At 38.3% G+C, this 19,845-nt stretch overlaps 2 protein-coding genes across 7 annotated transcripts in view; both read right to left on the bottom strand.

The window, feature by feature from the left end:
• npr1b (natriuretic peptide receptor 1b) overlaps positions 1-4,107 on the bottom strand; it is a 55,568-nt gene extending 51,461 nt beyond the window's left edge. Inside the window, exons 1-4 of one of the 5 annotated variants that reach the window (XM_062029792.1) lie at positions 2,495-3,170; positions 2,278-2,394; positions 1,889-2,128; positions 1-338 (exon numbers count right to left, since the gene is read on the bottom strand). The exon at positions 1-338 is cut by the window's left edge and continues 393 nt beyond it. In XM_062029792.1, coding sequence (XP_061885776.1) covers positions 1-331 — 331 coding nt within the window. In that variant the 5' untranslated portion in view covers positions 332-338; positions 1,889-2,128; positions 2,278-2,394; positions 2,495-3,170. Of the gene's footprint in view, positions 363-1,888; positions 3,209-3,527 lie in introns of those variants that run through there. The other 4 variants (XM_062029790.1, XM_062029791.1, XM_062029794.1 and 1 more) reach the window with 4 other exon arrangements.
• Positions 4,108-4,238: 131 nt separating this feature from the next.
• On the bottom strand, positions 4,239-19,667 carry creb3l4 (cAMP responsive element binding protein 3-like 4). Of its 2 annotated transcripts, none has more exons than XM_062029789.1 (10): positions 19,459-19,667; positions 19,085-19,174; positions 16,486-16,708; positions 10,093-10,187; positions 9,947-10,036; positions 9,772-9,878; positions 7,930-7,998; positions 7,781-7,865; positions 6,134-6,227; positions 4,239-6,077 (listed from the first exon to the last, which is right to left on the bottom strand). In XM_062029789.1, exons 2-10 carry the CDS (start codon positions 19,169-19,171, stop codon positions 5,845-5,847), a joined length of 1,083 nt encoding a protein of 360 aa, XP_061885773.1. In that variant the 5' UTR covers positions 19,172-19,174; positions 19,459-19,667; the 3' UTR covers positions 4,239-5,844. The 2 variants fall into 2 exon arrangements, with proteins under 2 accessions (XP_061885773.1, XP_061885772.1); XM_062029788.1 differs by having other exon boundaries at positions 19,487-19,667.
• Between the last annotated feature and the right edge of the window lie 178 nt (positions 19,668-19,845).

Genomic DNA, 19,845 nt, shown 5'->3' with positions numbered 1-19,845 from the left:
CGTAGGCCAGCTTGAGGTTCGCGGCCATGAGCGCTGCCATGGCCTCCGAGCAGATGCCGTCCGTGTCCTCGCTGTTCTTAAAGACGTAGTCCAGGCGGAGGCCGGGGAGCAGGGCGGGGTCGGCGTTGACCGTCCGGACCGCCCGCTCCAGGGCGGGCCCCACGCGTGGCCACGCCCACGGGTAGTGCGTGTTGGTCTCCGGCAGGATGACAGCCAACGTGACGTTATGTGGCTCACCTGCAGCCCGCAGAGCGAGCAGCGCCAGGATCAGCAGCGGCAGAGCAGCCTCGCCGCGCGACACCATCCTCGGCCCGCCTGCTGCTCCAAACATGGCGGCGCTGAGTGATGACACACAAGGTTTCCTGTGAATTATTGCAATGACTGTAATTGTCTGGACGTATTCCTATGCCGTCAGTGACCTTTGACACCGTGACACTCACTAACGAGGCAAAGAAAGGGTAATTGGTCCGCTTTTCATTAGCAAAACTATTTAGCTGCTCTGAGGTCAACTCATTCCCACAACATGAATATCAGTCATGCACACACACACACACACGCACGCACGCACGCACACAATAATCAAAAACACAAGTCAGAGATCCTATATGTAACGGGAGCACTCTGTCCTGTTTAAGGATCAACTCCAGGGGTGTCCAAAATTTTTACACTGAGCGCCACACTGAAAAATGTAAAAATGCGGCGGCCATTTTCATATTTTTCATTTTCAAAACCAATACAAAGTATAGATTTTTCTTAAAACCTTTAGGGCTCCCCTCACGTTTGGTCCTGGGAACCCAGAAGAGTGTCATAAAAATTTTAAAATAAGTCGTATATATATATATATATATATATATATATATATATATATATATATATATATATATATATATATATATATATATATATATATACACACATATATATATGACTTAATTTTACATCTATATACTGTATATATACATATATACACATACATATACATAAATACACATATATATGTACATTATATATATACATATATTATATATACATACATTAAATATATATATATATATATATACATATAAATATATATATGTACATACATACATATATACATATATACTGTATATACATATATACAAATATATATACTATATATACATATATAAATACACGTATATGTATATACACATATATACAAGTATATACTGTGCAGTAAATAGGTTTTTCATGGTGATGCCACGGATAGTACCTAAAAAATAAAAACCTTAATTAAATCAGGCGTTCTGCACCACTTTTCAATTGTACCAACAGTCTTAGTAGATCACACGCAACAAGCCCACTAATAGTACACACTATTATATAGATTAATTTTTTCGGTTATTTCTTTAGTTAGTTTTATGCCCTTTTTGTCAAAGAAACGTTGTATGGCAATCACGCAAAATATGCAATTATCTCCCTAAACAAAAACATTTTCAAAGTTGAATATTTGATGGTAAGTAATCAAAGCCTTGAATGGGTCAATAATTGATTTTGATTCATTATTATTTTTTGACAGTTTTAAAGAAAAAACAGCCTGCATGGCAGCTTTGTGTTATTGGAATCAACATTGCAACTTTTTCTTGTTACATTTCACCTATTCACTCTTTTATTCCACTTTTTTATGTTTTTATTTTTAAATTATATTTATAGAATGAGCCTAGGCCCTTAAAACTTTAGCTGTGTAGTGTAAATGGCCCCCGGGCTGCACTTTGGACACCCCTGATCCACTCCAAAGACATTAGTCAAAGGTGATTTGTGATTGCGATATTAATAATGTTGCTCATGAGTGAAGTTTGCATTGCTAAAACAATATCATTATGTCACAATAACGTTAAGTGAAAAAAAATCACAAACTTGATCTTACCTCAGTGTTTCTTCATTGAGTCACTTTTGGCCCCTGTCAGCAGCTTGCTCATCGCTAACAGCAAAGCCCGCCAAAGAATTGTCTCAAAATGTCCCTCAGTTGCATCCAACAGTTGTTTTTTTTCATTAAGAAAGAAAAAGAGGTGAAAAGTCACTTTTTTACTGCTCAATCTTCAAGTATTTCTTGTTGTTTGAGTGGAGATAAATTAATTCCATGTGTGTCCAACTTTGGCATCAATCTCTTGCAAAAAAAAAAAAAAAAAAATTACAAAAATGTCCAAGATGTACCAGGATTAGCTTCATCTAATGGTTGGTCACCACAGGTAGATGAACACATGAATGACTACATGAATGACTACATGATTGGATAAATGAAATAAAGCTTCTCACCTCTCTTCACTGTCCTGCTGTTGAGTCCTGACTGTGTGGAGCGTGGGTGTGTGTGCGTGTGCGTGAGGGTGTGTGCGCTCCTGGGCGGCACTTTACTCAGGGGGAGGAAATGAGAGGCTGGAGGAGGAGAGAAAATTAGGAATGACAGGAAATGAGCTTCTTTTCACTCCAATTCATTGTGCATATTATTATTAAATTGATATCTTTGTCTTCATACCTCGCCATTAATTACACACCCATTTGACGCCACATGCGGACGATTACAAATTAATCATTTTAATTAGTCTTGTATCGTATTAAGGAGCAATACTTCGTTAGTTTGTACCTGTAATTCCGTTAAGGTCTACTTTTATTTTTACGTGACAATATTTTATTTATATTTGATACTTTTTTACCCAAAACATTTCCAAATGAGCATCGTCTCTCCTCGTTACTTTCCGTGTTGTTTCGGCAGCCAATGGCTGCGGGGTATACTACGATGCCGCGCGCCAATCAGTGCCAAGAAGAAGGCGGAAGTAATGATTGGCACTGAATTTTGTGTGAGGCGCCAAAATAAACACGAAGTTACGAATACATTTTTGTAATTAAAATACATTAGTTTAGTTTTAGCCAATTGAGCAGTCGTCAACTGGTTGTTGGTTACACATTCACAGCAAACTCGTTGTGCTCTCCAACAGGCTGCTCGGAGTTAAGTGAAAAGTTGTTTTAAATTTGTTGTGTATAAGTCAGCTTGTTAAGAATCATAAAGAATGAAAACAAAGCGACTCCAAAAACGGAAAACAACAGTAAATAATAGATGGGGCACTTTGACTCCCGCTCGTATTTCTCCCCCGACAGCTTCATCGCGCTCACTTCCTGCTGTACCACATACATACGTCACGTGGCAACTGATCACATGACATGTATGACATCATCTGTAAGCATAATGTCAAGACACAGCTAGTCTATAGCGTCCAAAGGTTACAAAAGGTGTCAAATGATGCGTCTGGTACCGCCTCTCTGCGGGTCGCCGCCGCCCCGCCGCTGGTCGCTGGTCAATTATTCAACAGCTTAGCTTAGCATATAAATATTAATATCACCATCACTCACTTGTACTCGTTCCCTGTCTTTTCAATTAGAAATGAAATGTTTTTTTCATCAGGGGCGGGGCTTGTGCATTTAAATAGGCGTGGCCTAAGACGCTTGGGATAACTTGAGAAAAGGACGCTAGTTAAGGAGCGTCACCTGGTGGTCCTAGAAGGTACACTCACTTTCACACCGCTTGCTATTCTGTTCGGCACGGTAGCATTATTCCATCCATTTTCTACCGCTTGTCCCTCTGAGGGCCGCAGGGGGGGCTGGAGCCTATTGCAGCTGAACTCGGGAGGAAGGCCGGGTACATCCTGGAGAAGTCGCCGACACAGATAGACGGACAACCAATCATAGAGTGAAATTACTGACAAAATTACTGACAAAACTACACAAAACGATTTTACTCACGCCCAACGATTCACAAGTAAAAAAAACGATTTCCTTCCGTTAAACACGAATCAGAAGTAAAAAAAAAAAAAAGAGAAAAATCTTCAATTAAAATAAAACGATTCACATGTAAAAATAAACAAAAAGCGATTTGCAAGAGTAAAACTAATTATCTTCAATTAAAAAAAATACTAATTTCTTCTATTAAAAAAAAATCGCAGGTAAAAAAAAATAATGCAAGTAGAAAAACAATGCACAAGTATAAAAACAATTTTCTTCTATTAATAAAAAAAAATATTCGCAAGTATAAAAACAATTTTAATTTGCGCATGGTGCCGTCCGCCAAAAGTAAAGAAGAAGAAGCAGGGTGGCGAGTAAAATGGTGGGCAGAAGAGAGGAGAAACGTACATGTTAACTTACAAGTTGAACTTGTTTCCCCTCTCGTCTGTTCGCCAATTTACTACCCGCTTCTTTTTTTTGGTTATTTTCGGCGGACGGCCCCATGCGCAAAAGCCAGTTGCTCTGAGGGCCTTATATTGACTCAGCAGCACCACCTGTGGTTGTAGAATGCAAATTACGGGTGCGCTGAGTGAAAATGTGTGGATCGTAAGTGGTGGAATATTACTGCCAAAAATTTTAATTTGTAAGAACATTTTTATATACTTGCGAATCATTTTTTAAAAATAATTACATATTTTTTTACTTGCAAATAATATTTTTGCTTGCAAAAAATAGTTATTTACCTGAAATCGTTTTTTTGCTTGCAAAAAGTTGTTTTTATTTGCAAAAAAAGTTATTTTTATTTGCAAATATTTTTTTTACTTGCAAAAACAAGAGTACCGTAATTTCCGGACTATAAGCCGCACCAGCTAAATTTAGGGGAAAATACAGATTGCTCCATATATAAGCCGCACCCGACTATAAGCCGCAGGGTTTTGATGTGTAATTACCGTAGTATATAGGGGTTCCTGCTACCACGGAGGGGATTGTCGGGACAGAGATGACTGTTTGGGAACGCAAAGCGTCCTATTTATTAACAATAAATCTTTCAATCATTCAATCAAACTTTCACATCTTTGACATGGCGAACGGCATTCGGGCAGAGTACAAATAATACAACGGTGCAAAGTAATACAAAGTGCTCGCCTGTACGTTATCAAAATAACCAGCCTACCGGTATATGAAAAGTCAGTCTTTAATCATTGTGTCATCGTCTTCCTCCTGCGTACTAAAACCACCGAAATCCTCTTCGTCTGTGTCGGAGAAGAACAGGCCGTAAATAAGCCGCACCCTTGTATAAGCCGCAGGGACCAGAACGAGGGGAAAAAGTAGCGGCTTATAGTCCGGAAATTACGGTAGTTTTTACTTCAGAAAATTTTTTTGCTTGCAGAAACATTTTTGTTTTTTAATTTGCGGGGGAAAAAAATTTATTGTAGACATTTTTTTTTTACATTCTTATTGTTTTTTTACTTGCAAAAATGTTTTTTACCTGTAGAAAATAGTTTTTCTTTACCTGTAGAAAATATTTTTTGTTACTTGCGAATCATTTTTTAACTTGCAGAAAAAAATTTTTATACAACCGAATTGTTTTTTTTTTAATTAAAAATATTTTTTGCAAATTGTTTTTTCGATCAAAAACATTTTTACTTGCAAAAACATTTGTTTTATTTGAATTAAATAAAAATGAAAAATGAGTAAAAACATGTATGTGTGTATGTGGGGTTTCGGTAGTAATTTCCCTCTATGTGTTACGTTGTTGTGATGTGTTTGTTTGGTTCATCATGTTTGTCATGTCGTTTGTCGGGAAATTGGCTGTTATAGCGTTGTTGTGGCGATGTTGTATGACTCACACGTGTACGTGTTGACACTTGTGTTCGAAAGGAACTTTGGTGATTGAATGTGACATGAAAACAGGAAGGAGGAACTATAAGTGAGCGGTCAGCAGGCGGGGCTAAAAAGTTGACGGACATGTTGGAGAAACAGGAAGTAGGGGTAAGCGCAAAAGAAAACTATCACTGCGAGCTTGTAGGTTGGACGCCAGGTCGGCCAATAGCGAGGGGATGGAGTCTCATGTACCATCAGGAGTTCCTGTTGGCGAGGGCGGAGTCACTACATCTCATCTGCGTGCGGCGATTTGGCGACGCGGTGACTTGGCGTCTCGATGGAAGCGTTTCCCGATTGAACGCTCAGCGGGACCACACGGTCAAGGTTCTGTTCGGGGTCGTTGACCTCCGCTCCTGATTGGCCCGACGGGTCAGGCGGAACCGAGGAATCCAGAGCGACCGGCTCGTCGGACTTGGGCGGTGAGGAAGCAACGTCAGTCAGGATGTTTCTGGAAAGCACTGCAAGAAGGTCTAGTTAGACGCAGCTGAGGTACCGAGACAAGAAGTGGCCTCACCTCCGGAGGGCCGGTAGTCGTCGTCTGCAAACGAGCGGCGGCTGATTGGACTCAAACTTGGCAGGAGGATCAGACTTAGCGACACAAAGATGATCTGAGCACACAAACACACGGATGTCACACACACACACACACAGACAAGGACACACACAGACACAGACACACACACACATTCTTGTATTTGTTACCTTTTTGAGACCTCCGAAAAAGGTCTACCTCTTTAGGACCACCCTTTCTAGATATATCAAGATTTGTATTAACAACATTAATAATACATACTATGCAAATATAAAAAAGCTTGTTGTGAAAAATGAGTTGGAATTTCACAAGAAAAAGGTGGAATTTTGGCAGTATTATAATAAAAGTTGTTAATTTTATTCAATGGAAGTCAACATTTTACAAGAAAAACTGAACATTTGTGCAATACTATGATAAAAGCTGGAATTTTACTCAATAACAGTCGCAATTTTACCAGAAAAGCTTAACATTTTGGCAATTTTATGAAAAGAGTCGTAATTTTACTCGACAAAAGTCACAATTTTATAAGAAAACTTAAACATTTTGGCAATATTATAATAATATTCGGAATTTTACTTGGCAAAATGATGACAAAAGTCATAATTTTACTCAAAAGGTGTCACTATTTTACAAGAACAACAAAAAAATTGGCAATATTGTGATAACAGTCAGAATTGTATATGACAAATGTCACCATTTTGCATTAAAAAGTAATAATTTTACATAAAAAAGTAATAATTTTACGAGAAAATATTGCAATATTACAGAAACAGAAAGAATATGAGAAACTGTTCCCAATTTTATCAGAAAAAAGTTGACACATTGTGGGAAAAATACTGCTTTCAGTTAATTTATTTTTTGTGGAATTTTTTGTTTGTAATTGGTTTTTAATCTTCATCATTTACTTTAAGTTATTACAGTATGTCTCTTTATACATATTTATTTTATTTTTTCATTAATTTTGGCCAGAAGGGGCGCATTTCATTTTCTTACACACACTTGTTATTTCATATGTTGACCAGAGGGGGAGCACTTTTAAAACAGACACACAGTCGGGACCCGGGGTGGACCGCTCGCCTGTGCATCGGTTGGGGACATCTCTGCGCTGCTGACCCACTATGGACTGGACTCTCACTATTATGTTAGATCTACTATGGACTGGACTTTCACAATATTATGTCAGACCCACTCGACGTCCATTGCATCCGGTCTCCCCTAGAGGGGTGGAGTCACCCACATATGCGGTCCTCTCCGAGGTTTCTCATAGTCATTCACATCGACGTCCCATTGGGGTTGTGAATTTTTCCTTGCCCTTATGTGGGCTCTGTACCGCGGATGTCGTTGTGGCTTGTGCAGCCCTTTGAGACACTTGTGATTTAGGGCTATATAAATAAACATTGATTGATTGATTGATTGACACAGTCAATTTGAAAAATCCCTCCTTTTTGGGACCACCCTAATTTTGATAGATATCACGCAAATGAGACATTCTCTATTAGATGCAATGGTTTTCCGTATTGGGACCATGATTTATGTCCTAACTTGTTCACCGGTCCTCATGTGGAAGGTACTTTTCCTTGTTGATGTTTCAAGAAGGGTAGAAATACAAGAAAACACACACACACGCACTAGTAAGCAGGTGGTGGTCTGCGCTGCCTTGCTAGCGGTCTGTTTGATCAGAGACTTGAGATGGCGCAGCTGACTCAGCAGAGACCTGAACACACGTACACTTTGTTACACGCCGTCTGTGTGCACGTGCTCCAGTGTCTGCTACTTACATGTTGTGTTTCTCCAACTGCTCCGCCTTCTTCTGCAGCTCCTTGTTCTGAGCTGTGCACACTGCTGCCCTGCACGCGCACGCGCACACGCACACACAGACACACACACGCACGCACACACACGCGCACACACACACACACACACACACACACAAAAGTTTGGGCACCTCTGCTCTAGATCAACTTCAGGTCTCTCTGTCGATATGAAGTAAAATAAAAATGTTTAGGTTTTACACCATTTTTGTCAAAGAAAACCCAGTTTCTTAATGGCAAAAACACAAATTATCCAATATTTTACCTAAAATATGAAATATTTAATGTGAAGTACTGTAATTGGAGTCTTAAAATGTACATAAAAATAATTACTCTTCGGGATCCAAAAGGGCCCCACTCATAAAAGTGTTAAACATAAATCATACTTTTTTATGGCAAAAACACAAAATATGGAATATATTATGTGAATAATTCATAACACCATATTAAGACCATCATTATTATTTTGAGCAATGACAGTTATTAAAAAAAATCTCACTATAGTTCTTGGGGATCCAAAAGGGCATCACTCATAAAAGTGTCAAAAATAAATTATACATTTTATTTGAGTGACATGACATTTATGTGATAAACCCACATTTTTTTTATGGCAAAAACACAAACTATGCAATATTTGATTTGAAGTACTGTATTTAGAGACCTAAAATGTCAATATTTCATACCACCACTGATTTTAATTCATTATTATTTTTGAGTAACAACAGTTATTTAAAAAAATCCCACTAGAATTATTGGCGATCCAAAAGGGCCCCACCCATAAAAGTGTTCAAATTTGTTTGGTGATATCACGTTTTTGTGACAAAACCCTGTTTTTTATGGCAAAAACACAAAATATGAAATAGTAAATGTGAAGTGCTGTAATTGGAGCTTTAGAAATGTGAATAATTCATAACCACATTGATACACAATAACAATTCATTGTTATTTTTTAGCAATGACAGTTATTTAAAAAATCCCACTAAAATTATTGGGGACCCAAAAGGGACCCACTCATAAAAGGGTTAAATATAATTGATTTTTTTTGTGACATCACGTCTTCGTGAAAAAACACAAAATATGCAGTATTTTACCAAACATATGGAATATTTGATGTGAAGTACTGTAATTGGAGCTTTAAAAATTTAAATAATTCCTAACACCATTTAATTTAATTCATAATTATGTTTGAGCAAAGACAGTCACTAAAACAAATCCCACTAAAATGCTTAGGTATCCAAAAGGGCATAGTGTTGAAAATAAATTATAAAATTTTTGTGACAAAACCCTTTTTCTTTGTGGCAAAAACACAAAATATGCAATATTTTACCCAAACTATAGAATATTTAATGTGAAGTACTGTAATTGGAGCCTTAAAAATGTCAATAATTCATAACACAGCTGATTTTTAATTCATTATTATTTTTGAGTAATGACAGTTATTAAAAAAAAGTTCCACTAAAATTCTATATATATATATATATATATATATATATATATATTATTTTTTTATTTTTTTTTTTGTGACAAAATCCTGTTTCTTTATGGCAAAAACCCAAAAAATGCAGTATTTTCCCCAAAATATGGAATATTTAATGTGAAGTACTGTAATTGGAGCCTTAAAAATGTAAATAATTCATAACAACATTGGTTTTAATTCATTATTATTTTTGAACAATGACAGTTATTTAAAAAGTCCCACTAAAATTCTTGGGGATCCAAAAGGGCCTCTTTCATAAAGTGTTGAAAATAAGTCATATTTTTTATGTGTAAACAAAGAATGTGATTGGTTGACATGGGGGAGAGGCACACCTGTTCTCCAGGCTGTCGATGTAGTCCTTCCTGCGGCGACGGCTGTCCTGCGCAGACTGCTTGTTGCGGATTTTCCTGCGAACTTTCTTCAGGATTCGCTCCTCGGCCTGCCAGCGAGGTGAAAGGTCACTGGGGGGAGTAAGCGGCGCGGCAAGTAGTTGGCCGGCAGTCTGACCTTGGTGAGAGGAAGCTGGCTGGGCAAGGACACGCCCTCCTGACTCAGCAACTTCTGCTCCTCCTCTGTCAGCTGCAAGTCCCAGCCGGACTGAAAGCACACGTGTCATACGCGACACACAAAAGTCCCTGGCTGGTCACTCTTACCAAGTCCACGGTGGGCTGGCCATTGGCACCGGAGACCGGTGGCATCTCACCAACAACGCACGCGTCGGGCCTCAGAGCCTGCGAGCTCCATAAGTCTGCAAAGACAATTAGATCATGGCTTTTTCCACTGAAAAATCAAAACACGCGAGAACCATTTTGATATTTTTCATTTTCAAAACTAATGCAATATATACATGTTTTAAACTTTGAGTTTCAGTCATAAAAATGTTTTAAAAATAAATCATATATATATATATGTGTGTATATATATATATATATATATATATATATATATATATATATATATATATATATATATATATATATATATATATATATATATATATATATATATATATATACACACATATATATATATATATATATTTGTTTTATATTCAACGCCTAAATCTCTAGATCAACTTCAGGTCTATCTGTTGATATAAAGTTTTTTTGTTTTTTGTAAATTTACCTTTCATGACCTTTTTGTCAAAACCCTGTTTTTATGGCAAAAACACAAAATATACAAAAAAAAAAATTCAAAGTGGAATATTTGATGTGAAGTAATATGATCCCTAAAAATGTCAATAATTCTTAGCAACATTGGTTTTTAAATCATTGTTATTTTGAGCAATGACAGTTATTAAAAACATCACACTAAACTTATTGGAGATCCAAAAGGACCACACTCAAAAAAGTGTTTAAAAAATGTTGTGACATAACGTTTTTGTGACAAACCCTGTTTATTTTATAGCAAAAACACAAAATATGCAAAATGTTATCCCAAAATATGGAATATTTAACATGAAGTACTGTAATTGGAGCCTTAAAAACATCAATAATTCAGGGGTGGCGTGGCGAAGTTGGTAGAGTGGCCGTGCCAGCAATCGGAGGGTTGCTGGTTACTGGGGTTCAATCCCCACCTTCTACCATCCTAGTCACGTCCGTTGTGTCCTTGGGCAAGACACTTCACCCTTGCTCCTGATGGCTGCTGGTAGCGCCTTGCATGGCAGCTCCCGCCATCAGTGTGTGAATGTGTGTGTGAATGGGTGAATGTGGAAATACTGTCAAAGCGCTTTGAGTACCTTGAAGGTAGAAAAGCGCTATACAAGTATAACCCATTTATCATTTATTAAAAACATCACACTAAACTTACTGGAGATCCAAAAGGACCACACTCAAAAAAGTGTTTAAAAAATGTTGTGACATAACGTTTTGTGACAAAACCCTGTTTATTTTATAGCAAAAACACAAAATATGCAACATTTTATCCCAAAATATGGAATATTTAACGTGAAGTACTGTAATTTATCATTTATCATTAATTCTAGCCTTAAAAACGTCAATAATTCATAACAACATTGACTTTAATTCATTAAAATTTTTGAGCAATGACAGTTTAAAAAAAAAATCCCCCTGAAATTATTTTGGATACAAAAGAGCCCCATTCAAAAAAGTGTTAAACATTTTTGAGACAAAACCCAATTTTTTTCTAATGGCAAAAACTCAAAACATGCAATATTTTACCCAAAATATGGAAAAATGTAGGTGAAGTACTGGAATTTGAGCCTTAAAAAATGTCAATAACGCATAACATTGATTATAATTCATTATTATTTTTGATCGATGGCAGTTGTTTAAAAAAATTGTGACATCACATTTTTGTGACAAAACCCAGTTTTTTTTTATGGCAAAAACACAAAATATAAAATATTTGATGTGAAGTACTGTAACTGTAGCCTTAAATAGGTCAATCATTCATATCGCCATTGATTTAAATTAATTATTAGTTTTGAGCAATGACAATTTATTTTTTTAGTTTTATTTTTTTACATTCAACGCTAAAAGGAGCCATATGTGAGAGTTTCATGTCAAGTCAGCATTAAATAGCCCTGATATGTCAAAATCCATGAATAAATCATGTTCTTTTCGAATACCTCTATAACTGATAACAGCAGTTCAGCCGGGATATGCTCATTTCAAAATTAGATTAACAGCCCTGAAATATTGTTATTGTTTTCATTTCGATGCTCCGCCCTCTACCGTTTGACCATTGAGAAAGTCCGTGAGTGTGTCACATCCAGGTTGCCAGTTACGCACTGCCACCTTTGTCTAGCTACTGCCACTGGTAAAGTTACAAAATATGTCAGACCGTAGTAAATCTAAAAAGCCTCGTTACGATTCTCAACTTATTCATGACAAAGCCAGGAACAAAACGAGGATTTGTATCGGTGATGCCTTTGAAAGATGGAGACGATTAAAGGCGGAAAATATTTTTTCATCGGACCCCAAATTTGCTAATTTCCTCCTTGATAGGTAAGTAAGGCATTTACGTTTTCTTATTTCTTGTAATGAATGGAAATTGACATTTAATATGTAAACTATATTGTCCAATACAGTCAAAGATCTTGTCTAACAAAGCTAGTATGTTCGTGCAACGAATGCTTAGCATGCTATATATAGCCTATAAGTCAATGACACATCGACATATAGGCTAACGGGGGAAATATATGCCTGTTAGCCTGTATGTCGATGTGCCCTCTAACTGACAGGGCAAAATATGTTTTCCACAAATAAAACCTATGTGGATATGGGTAGTGTCAGTGTCTATTTCGTTCTCAATATGCTGATACGCTGAGAAAATGGGTTCCAACATTAGCACGGTTGTCATGGCAATGTGAAACCAATGAAGACAGCCAAATCACATAAAATAATTCCTCATTCGTATTTGCATATTGTGGACTACATGTACCAAGTTATATGGCAATCTGAAATGTTTGAAACAGTAGCCTATAGGCATACCTTGGTAAAATGTCTCCTCTTTAGTTTTGGGCGTACATTAGGCTGCTAAGCATGCTCTACTTATTTTCACCAGTATACCCAATCCTAGCGTTGGTTGTAGTTTGTTTTAGTCTTTGTTTTCTGATAGTACTGACAATAACCATATGATTGCCCTTTGTTGTGATATTGTACGCAGGCATGACATAGTTCCACCTGAAAATAGCCACATTTCTGTGTAAAATGTCTTAGTTAGAAATTTGTTATTGATAAAACACTTGTCTATTCAGCTATTATGGTCCCAGCACCTCAACCCCTAGGTAAGAGGCAGTGGAAGTTTGAAGTTGCTTGGAGTAGCCCAGTCGATCGAGCTGGATTCGGCTTCGTATCTGGCAACCTCAGTCAGGGAGAGGGGGAGGGGACTACAGAATTTTGACCGTGATTGAAGTACCATTTCTGGCCAGATTCCTACATATGGCTCCTTTAAATTTCTATATAGCTTCAGATCAGAGGTGGGACCAAGTCATTGCTTTGCAAGTCACAAGTAAGTCTCAAGTCTTTGCCCTCAAGTCTCGAGTCAAGTCCCGAGTCAAGACAGGCAAGTCCCGAGTCAAGTCCAAAGTCAAGACTGGAAAGTCTCAAGTCAAGTCACAAGTCCTGCATTTTGAGTTTCGAGTCCTTTCAAGTCCTTTTAACCACAGACTAATATTTTTACACAGATTGTGTATGCTTTTAAAACGTTGTATTTATTTATTAAAACAAGTGCATTTGAAATTGCAGGAAAAAAAATAGTACTGACATTGCAATTCATAATAGCACTATTAACCAGTCATTTTAATAGTGTAAACAATTTTAAACATTTAACTCATTCCTTTACAGAATAAACACATTTGCAAAAACAAGTGCAACTGTACTTATTTGTACAAAAGTGTTAACATTGTATTTCCGTGGCATATTGCATTGTAACTAGTTCCACAGCAGTTTCTATTCTGTTCTTACCTTATCTCATTGATCTCATCTCATACTGTATGTGTGTTGATGTGTGCGTACACATGAAAAACATAACAAATACATGAACATAACAATGAACAGAGTTGTACTTTTTAGATGTCAGGGCCCTATGCAATATGTACACATATTCTTAATATAGTATACATTTTAACTGACCTTTATTTGACTATGTTTGTCTTTTTGTAGGTGGCTAAAATATGCGGTGCTGCTGACCGCCGTCTAACGTTACGTTACTGTGGTTGAAACATTGACTAACGTAACGTTAAGTATAGGTACCTCATGCAACCCTGCTTAAAAAAAATCACTTGACAAAAAGTATGAATAAGGTAGCGAACTGCAGTGGACGCAACAGATTGCCGTGTTTGCAATGACGTTATAACCATAGACATCTTATAAGTAGACGCCGTATTGGTTGCTGTGACGCGAGCAATTTGCATCTTGAAGTGGTGATGAGGAGCCGGAGAGCACCCTAAACTGACAGTTGACAGGTAGAAAACAAAGATGCCGGGCTGGTGTTCAGCGTTTTCCTGCTCAAATGAGCGGACTGTTGAAAATAGGAATCGGGGGATTACTTTTCACAAGTAAGATTTAACATTAATGTACTATTGGTTGTATTTTATGAAAATAACATTACCACAGAGTTGAGAAGGAGCAAAGATCTTCAATATTTGTATGTGAAAATCACAAAGAAATCTTCTGGGGGAGGATGACGCCCCTACAGGGGTTTGGTTTACAAACTTTCAGCCCCACCTAAAACAAAATTCACCAGCCGCCACTGATTATGATGCATTCTCATTTTAGGCAAAATATAAGACAATACTTTCTTGACAGTATAATTGTAACAAGGAATAAGTCTTCAAGTAACAATATTCAAATACTAACATTATTGGGTAAGGCAGCATTTGGTTTTATTCTGAACCCAGTGAAACAGATTGGTGGTTTTAGCTGGTATAAAGACTTTCAGGTGTTTATATATGTTTAAGTATTTGGCAGACGCTTTTAACCAAAGTGACATACATAAAAAATACATATATAACAATCACTGTAAACATGATCATTTAAGGGAAGAATGTAATAGAAAATATCAATACAAAGTGTCAAGACAGAATAAACTCTCTGTTGCTGCAGCAACAGAGATACAGTCTATAAGATATATAGATATCTAATGTATTCATACATTGTTTATGTAGGATATACGCATGTATATATAACCTAATCATATTGTTTCTTCAACTTAAAAATAGCTGACCCTTTTTCTCCCTCTTTTCTGGGTTTATATTCCCAGTTTTGATCTCGGACGTCTGGTCACTTATAGCATATAAGAATATTTTATTACTGTTAAGCAAACCATGAATAATAAAACATGTTTCCGTTATCATAGCTACACGTATGACAAAAAAGCGCGTGAAAATGAGTGGTATTCAGTGAGGTAAAATGAATTAAATGCGCTGACAGTTCATTGCTCCTGCCAAATGAATTACACTGAGTGGAGCGGCTCACCACTCCAAGATGGCGGCCCCGCGTCTCGTCTGCGCCTGTAGGCAGTAGCGCTCCATGCTGCGTCTACTTATAAGATGTCTATGGTTATAACGTTAGCAGTGAGTTTGCAGCCTCACTGATTTAACTACACAGCAAATAAAAGTCACGTTACTTAGCCAATAAACGTTAGCTTCAAAACTTACCCTTCTTTGTGCAACTTCAAATGTCGAACAAAGTTGGAAGTTGTTGCGTCTCCGTCTGTAATATTCGAACTGCGTGATTTGCATACGGCAATTCGTTTTTTGTTGACCAAGTCGTAGTTTTTATACCCGAACAAAACCAACTTTGGTATAAATCTTTCTCACTGGCGCGTTGTTTGACAACTCTTGTTCATTGGTTGTCCTGCAATTTGATTGGATGAATGCTGTGGGATGAAAACAATGTAGATCTAATTTGATTGGCTGTTGTACTGAGAGCACACACGCTGACACGCAGCACACACGCTGATAGACAGACACGTACAAAATGAAAGCTACGGAGCGCTCCCAAATAACTTTTTAAGCTTTAGGTTTTGGGGAAAGTAGCAAGTCATGTCAAGTCAAAAGGCTCAAGTCCAAGTGAAGTCACAAGTCATTGATGTTAAAGTCTAAGTCGAGTTGCAAGTCTCTTTACATTTTGTCAAGTCGAGTCTAAAGTCATCAAATTCATGACTCGAGTCTGACTCGAGTCCAAGTCATGTGACTCGAGTCCACACCTCTGCTTCAGATAATATATAGTATAATTAGTTTACCATATTTATAATAATAATTAATCTAATAATTTGTATATTTAAAAAAATGTTTTTTTTTCTTTTTATGTGTTTTTTATTTGCCAAACACACAAACTTTGCAATATTTTCCTCGAAAACATTATAAAGTGGAATTTCTGAACTTTTTCTCCTCACATGTCACCTGTTTGCTCTTTTATTTCACTTTTTTATGTTCCTTTTTTTTTTTTTTTTTTTTTTTAAATGAGCCATTAAAACATTAGCTGCGGGCCCCAAAGGGCTACACTTTGGACACCTCTGATTTAGCGTCTCTCAGCAGGGGGCGCCGCAGAGAAACAGTGACACGTCATCGTCCTCACCCAGCTCGATGGAGACGACGTCCGCGCTCGCCTGCTCCGGCTCGTTCAGGTCATACACCACCCGGTAGACACAGGGCTGGGTCAGCGTCACCGTGGCAACGGGACTCTGGCCCGCGGGATCCTCACAAACGCCGCTGTCGCTGTCTGAGGATGGGCCGCCACCAAACACATGGTTGGGGTTCACAGCCTGGAGGACATCCTCTGATTCGCTGTCGTCCAGAACCTGAGTCAGAGCGGGCGGAGACTAAATACATAGATAGCAGCTGGCGAGGATTTGGTGCACTTCAGCTTTTGAGTGCATAAGTGTACACTCTCCCAGTTGTTTGTGCTGCAAAAATGTCACATTCACACAAGTCAATAAGTGTACTGACACTAGGGTTGTACGGTATACCGGTATTAGTATAGTAGCGCGATACTAATGAATCATATACGGCAGTGGTCCCCAACCTTTTTGTAGCTGCGGACCGGTCAACGCTTGAAAATTTGACCCACGGAAAATAATAATATATTTTTTTTTTTCATAAAGAAATACAATCATGTGCGCTTACGGACTGTATCCCTGCAGACTGTATTGATCTATATTGATATATAATGTATATATTGTGTTTTTTATGTTGATTTAATTAAAAAAATGTTTTACATTTTTTTTATTTTTTTTTATTTATTTATTTTATTTTTTATTTCTTGTGCGGCCCGGTACCAATCGGTCCCGGTGGTTGGGGACCACTGATATACGGTACTATACCGCCTCTGAAAAGTACCGGTCCGCCAGCCCACCCCCTAGTCGATACTACTATGATTACGTCGATATTTTTTGCCATCACAACACCTTCTTTCGTTTTTGTTTTTGTTTATATTATGTTTATAAACTCAGGAAATATGTCCCAGGACACATGAGGACTTTGAATATGACCAATGTATGATCCTGTAACGACTTGGTATCGGACTCCATCCATCCATCCATCCATGAAGGCTGCCTCGGTGCTCTCGTGCGCTCTGTTTTGTTTGTTTTTGTGCATAAATTGTGTTTCCGGGTGCTCTTACACCCGCGAAGAGCTATTGAACATCAGATCAATCATCCCTATGGCTCCTTGAATTCCTTCTATGTCTATCTGATAGCTCAGTTACAGCTCTTTTTATTACCAAATATGTGTCATATGTGTTTTATGTTGCACGATTGCACCAAGAAAAATTCCTAGTTTGTGAACCCGTTCTCAAACAATGGCAATAAAACGATTCTGATTCTGATTCTGATTTTGTACCGCATGTCCCTTTCGAGGTCGCGGGAGGTCGCTGGAGGTCGCTGGAGCCTATCTCAGCTGCATTCGGGCGGAAGGTGGTGTACACCCTGGACAAGTGGTATCGGATTGATACCCAAATTCGTGGTATCATCCAAAACTAATGTAAAGTATCAAACAACGGAAGAATAAGTAATTATTACATTTTAACAGAAGTGTAGATAGAACATGTTAAAACAGAAAGTAAGCAGATATTAACAAGAAATGAACAAGTAGATTAATAATTCATTTTCTACCACTTGTCCTGAATCATTTTGACAAAATAATAGAATGGAAAATGACACAATATGTTACTGCATATGTCAGCAGACTAAATTAGGAGTCTTTGTTTGCTTACTTACTAATAAAAGACAAGTTGTCTTGTATGTTCACTATTTTATTTAAGGACAAACTTGCAATAAGAAACATATGTATAATGTACCCTAAGATTTTTTGTTAAAAATAAAGCCGATAATGCAAATTTTTGTGGTCTCCTTTATTTAGAAAAGTACCGAAAAGTATCAAAATAATTTTGGTACCGGTACCAAAATATTGGCATCGGGACAACACTAACTGACAGGCATTATAATTTCCATCCATCCATCCATCTTCTTCCGCTTATCGGAGGTCGGGTCGCGGGGGCAGCAGCCTAAGGAGGGAAACCCAGACTTTCCTCTCCCCAGCCACTTCGTCCAGTTCTTCCCGGGGGATCCCGAGGCGTTCCCAGGCCAGCCGGGAGAGATAGTCTTCCCAACGTGTCCTGGGTCTTCTCCGTGGCCTCCTACCGGTCAGACGTGCCCTAAACCCCTCCCTAGGGAGGCGTTCGGGTGGCATCCTGACCAGATGCCCGAACCACCTCATCTGGCTCCTCTCGATGTGGAGGAGCAGCGGCTTTACTCTGAGTTCCTCCCGGATGGCAGAGCTTCTCACCCTATCTCTAAGGGACATACACGCCACCCGGCGGAGGAAACTCATTTTGGCCGCTTGTACCCATGATCTTGTCCTTTCGGTCATAACCCAAAGCTCATGACCATAGGTGAGGATGGGAACGTAGATCGACCGGTAAATTGAGAGCTTTGCCTTCTGTAGCAATAGGAATTGCTTGTTTGTGTGTTGTTCCTACCCGGAAGATTTAGAGTGATGCACCGGGAGAAGTGTGCCGGTTATGTGGTATGAGAACTGCTGAGTAAAAGTTCCCTGTGAGTAGGGTAAAGCTCAACCGTCCAGTTTGTATAGTCATTGAAGACAGAACAAGCTGAAACACCTTCCGGCTCAGCTCCTTCTTCACCAAATAAAAAAAACAACGACTAATAAGCACTCACAAGGCATGATGGGAGATGCACTTCCTGCTGCCAAGCCTGTGCCGTCGTGTCGCCATGGTTACATTGCTGTCTGTTTTCTGCATCCATGACCTGCGGAAAGGGAGTCAGGGGGAGGTCAAAGGTCAAATACATAAATATAATACATTTTTGTGTAAAAACACACATGACTTGCAGTTAAATGTCTTGCTAATGGGCGCTTCAGGTGCGACAACATGGTCGCCACACAAAACAAACAAGAAAGGAGGACATCCTGCTCCACAAGAACAAACATTAAACATTCTTCCTTTCATGGCAACACTCATTTTATTTCAGTGACGCAAACATTTCAAATAAATAGCAAGTACGCTAACCAAAAAAAATTACATTCATTTTACCTGAAAAAAACAGACTAAAGTGACTCACGCTTGTGACGTTCACACTTCACCGGCTGGGCTTCGTCATGACAAAGTGATTTTTTTATCCCTCTTCTTTTCCTTTGAGTTTAAAAGTGTTACTTTTTTACTCCCAAAAACTGAGGAAAGAGAAAAGTTCCGAAACTTGTCTTGGTCGCGAAGTCCACTTGACTTCCGCCTTCGTCTGCTTCGTTTTTGCTGCGGGCACCGCGTCTGTCGCCCCCGCGCGGTTTTTTTTAAGAACTGCAACTCAACTAACAAAACTTAAAGGGCCAAAGGGCAAATGTGTTGTTTGTCTTTCTGAGCCGATATTCTTGCAAAACTGGAGGTCATGGAGCAAATAGATTTTCTGAGCATCCCTTATAAATT

The sequence above is a fragment of the Entelurus aequoreus genome, linkage group LG20, assembly GCF_033978785.1.
Source record: "Entelurus aequoreus isolate RoL-2023_Sb linkage group LG20, RoL_Eaeq_v1.1, whole genome shotgun sequence".
NCBI lineage: Eukaryota > Metazoa > Chordata > Actinopteri > Syngnathiformes > Syngnathidae > Entelurus > Entelurus aequoreus.
Note: the sequence above shows the minus strand (reverse complement) of the source record. Positions and strands in the feature narration are given on the sequence as shown.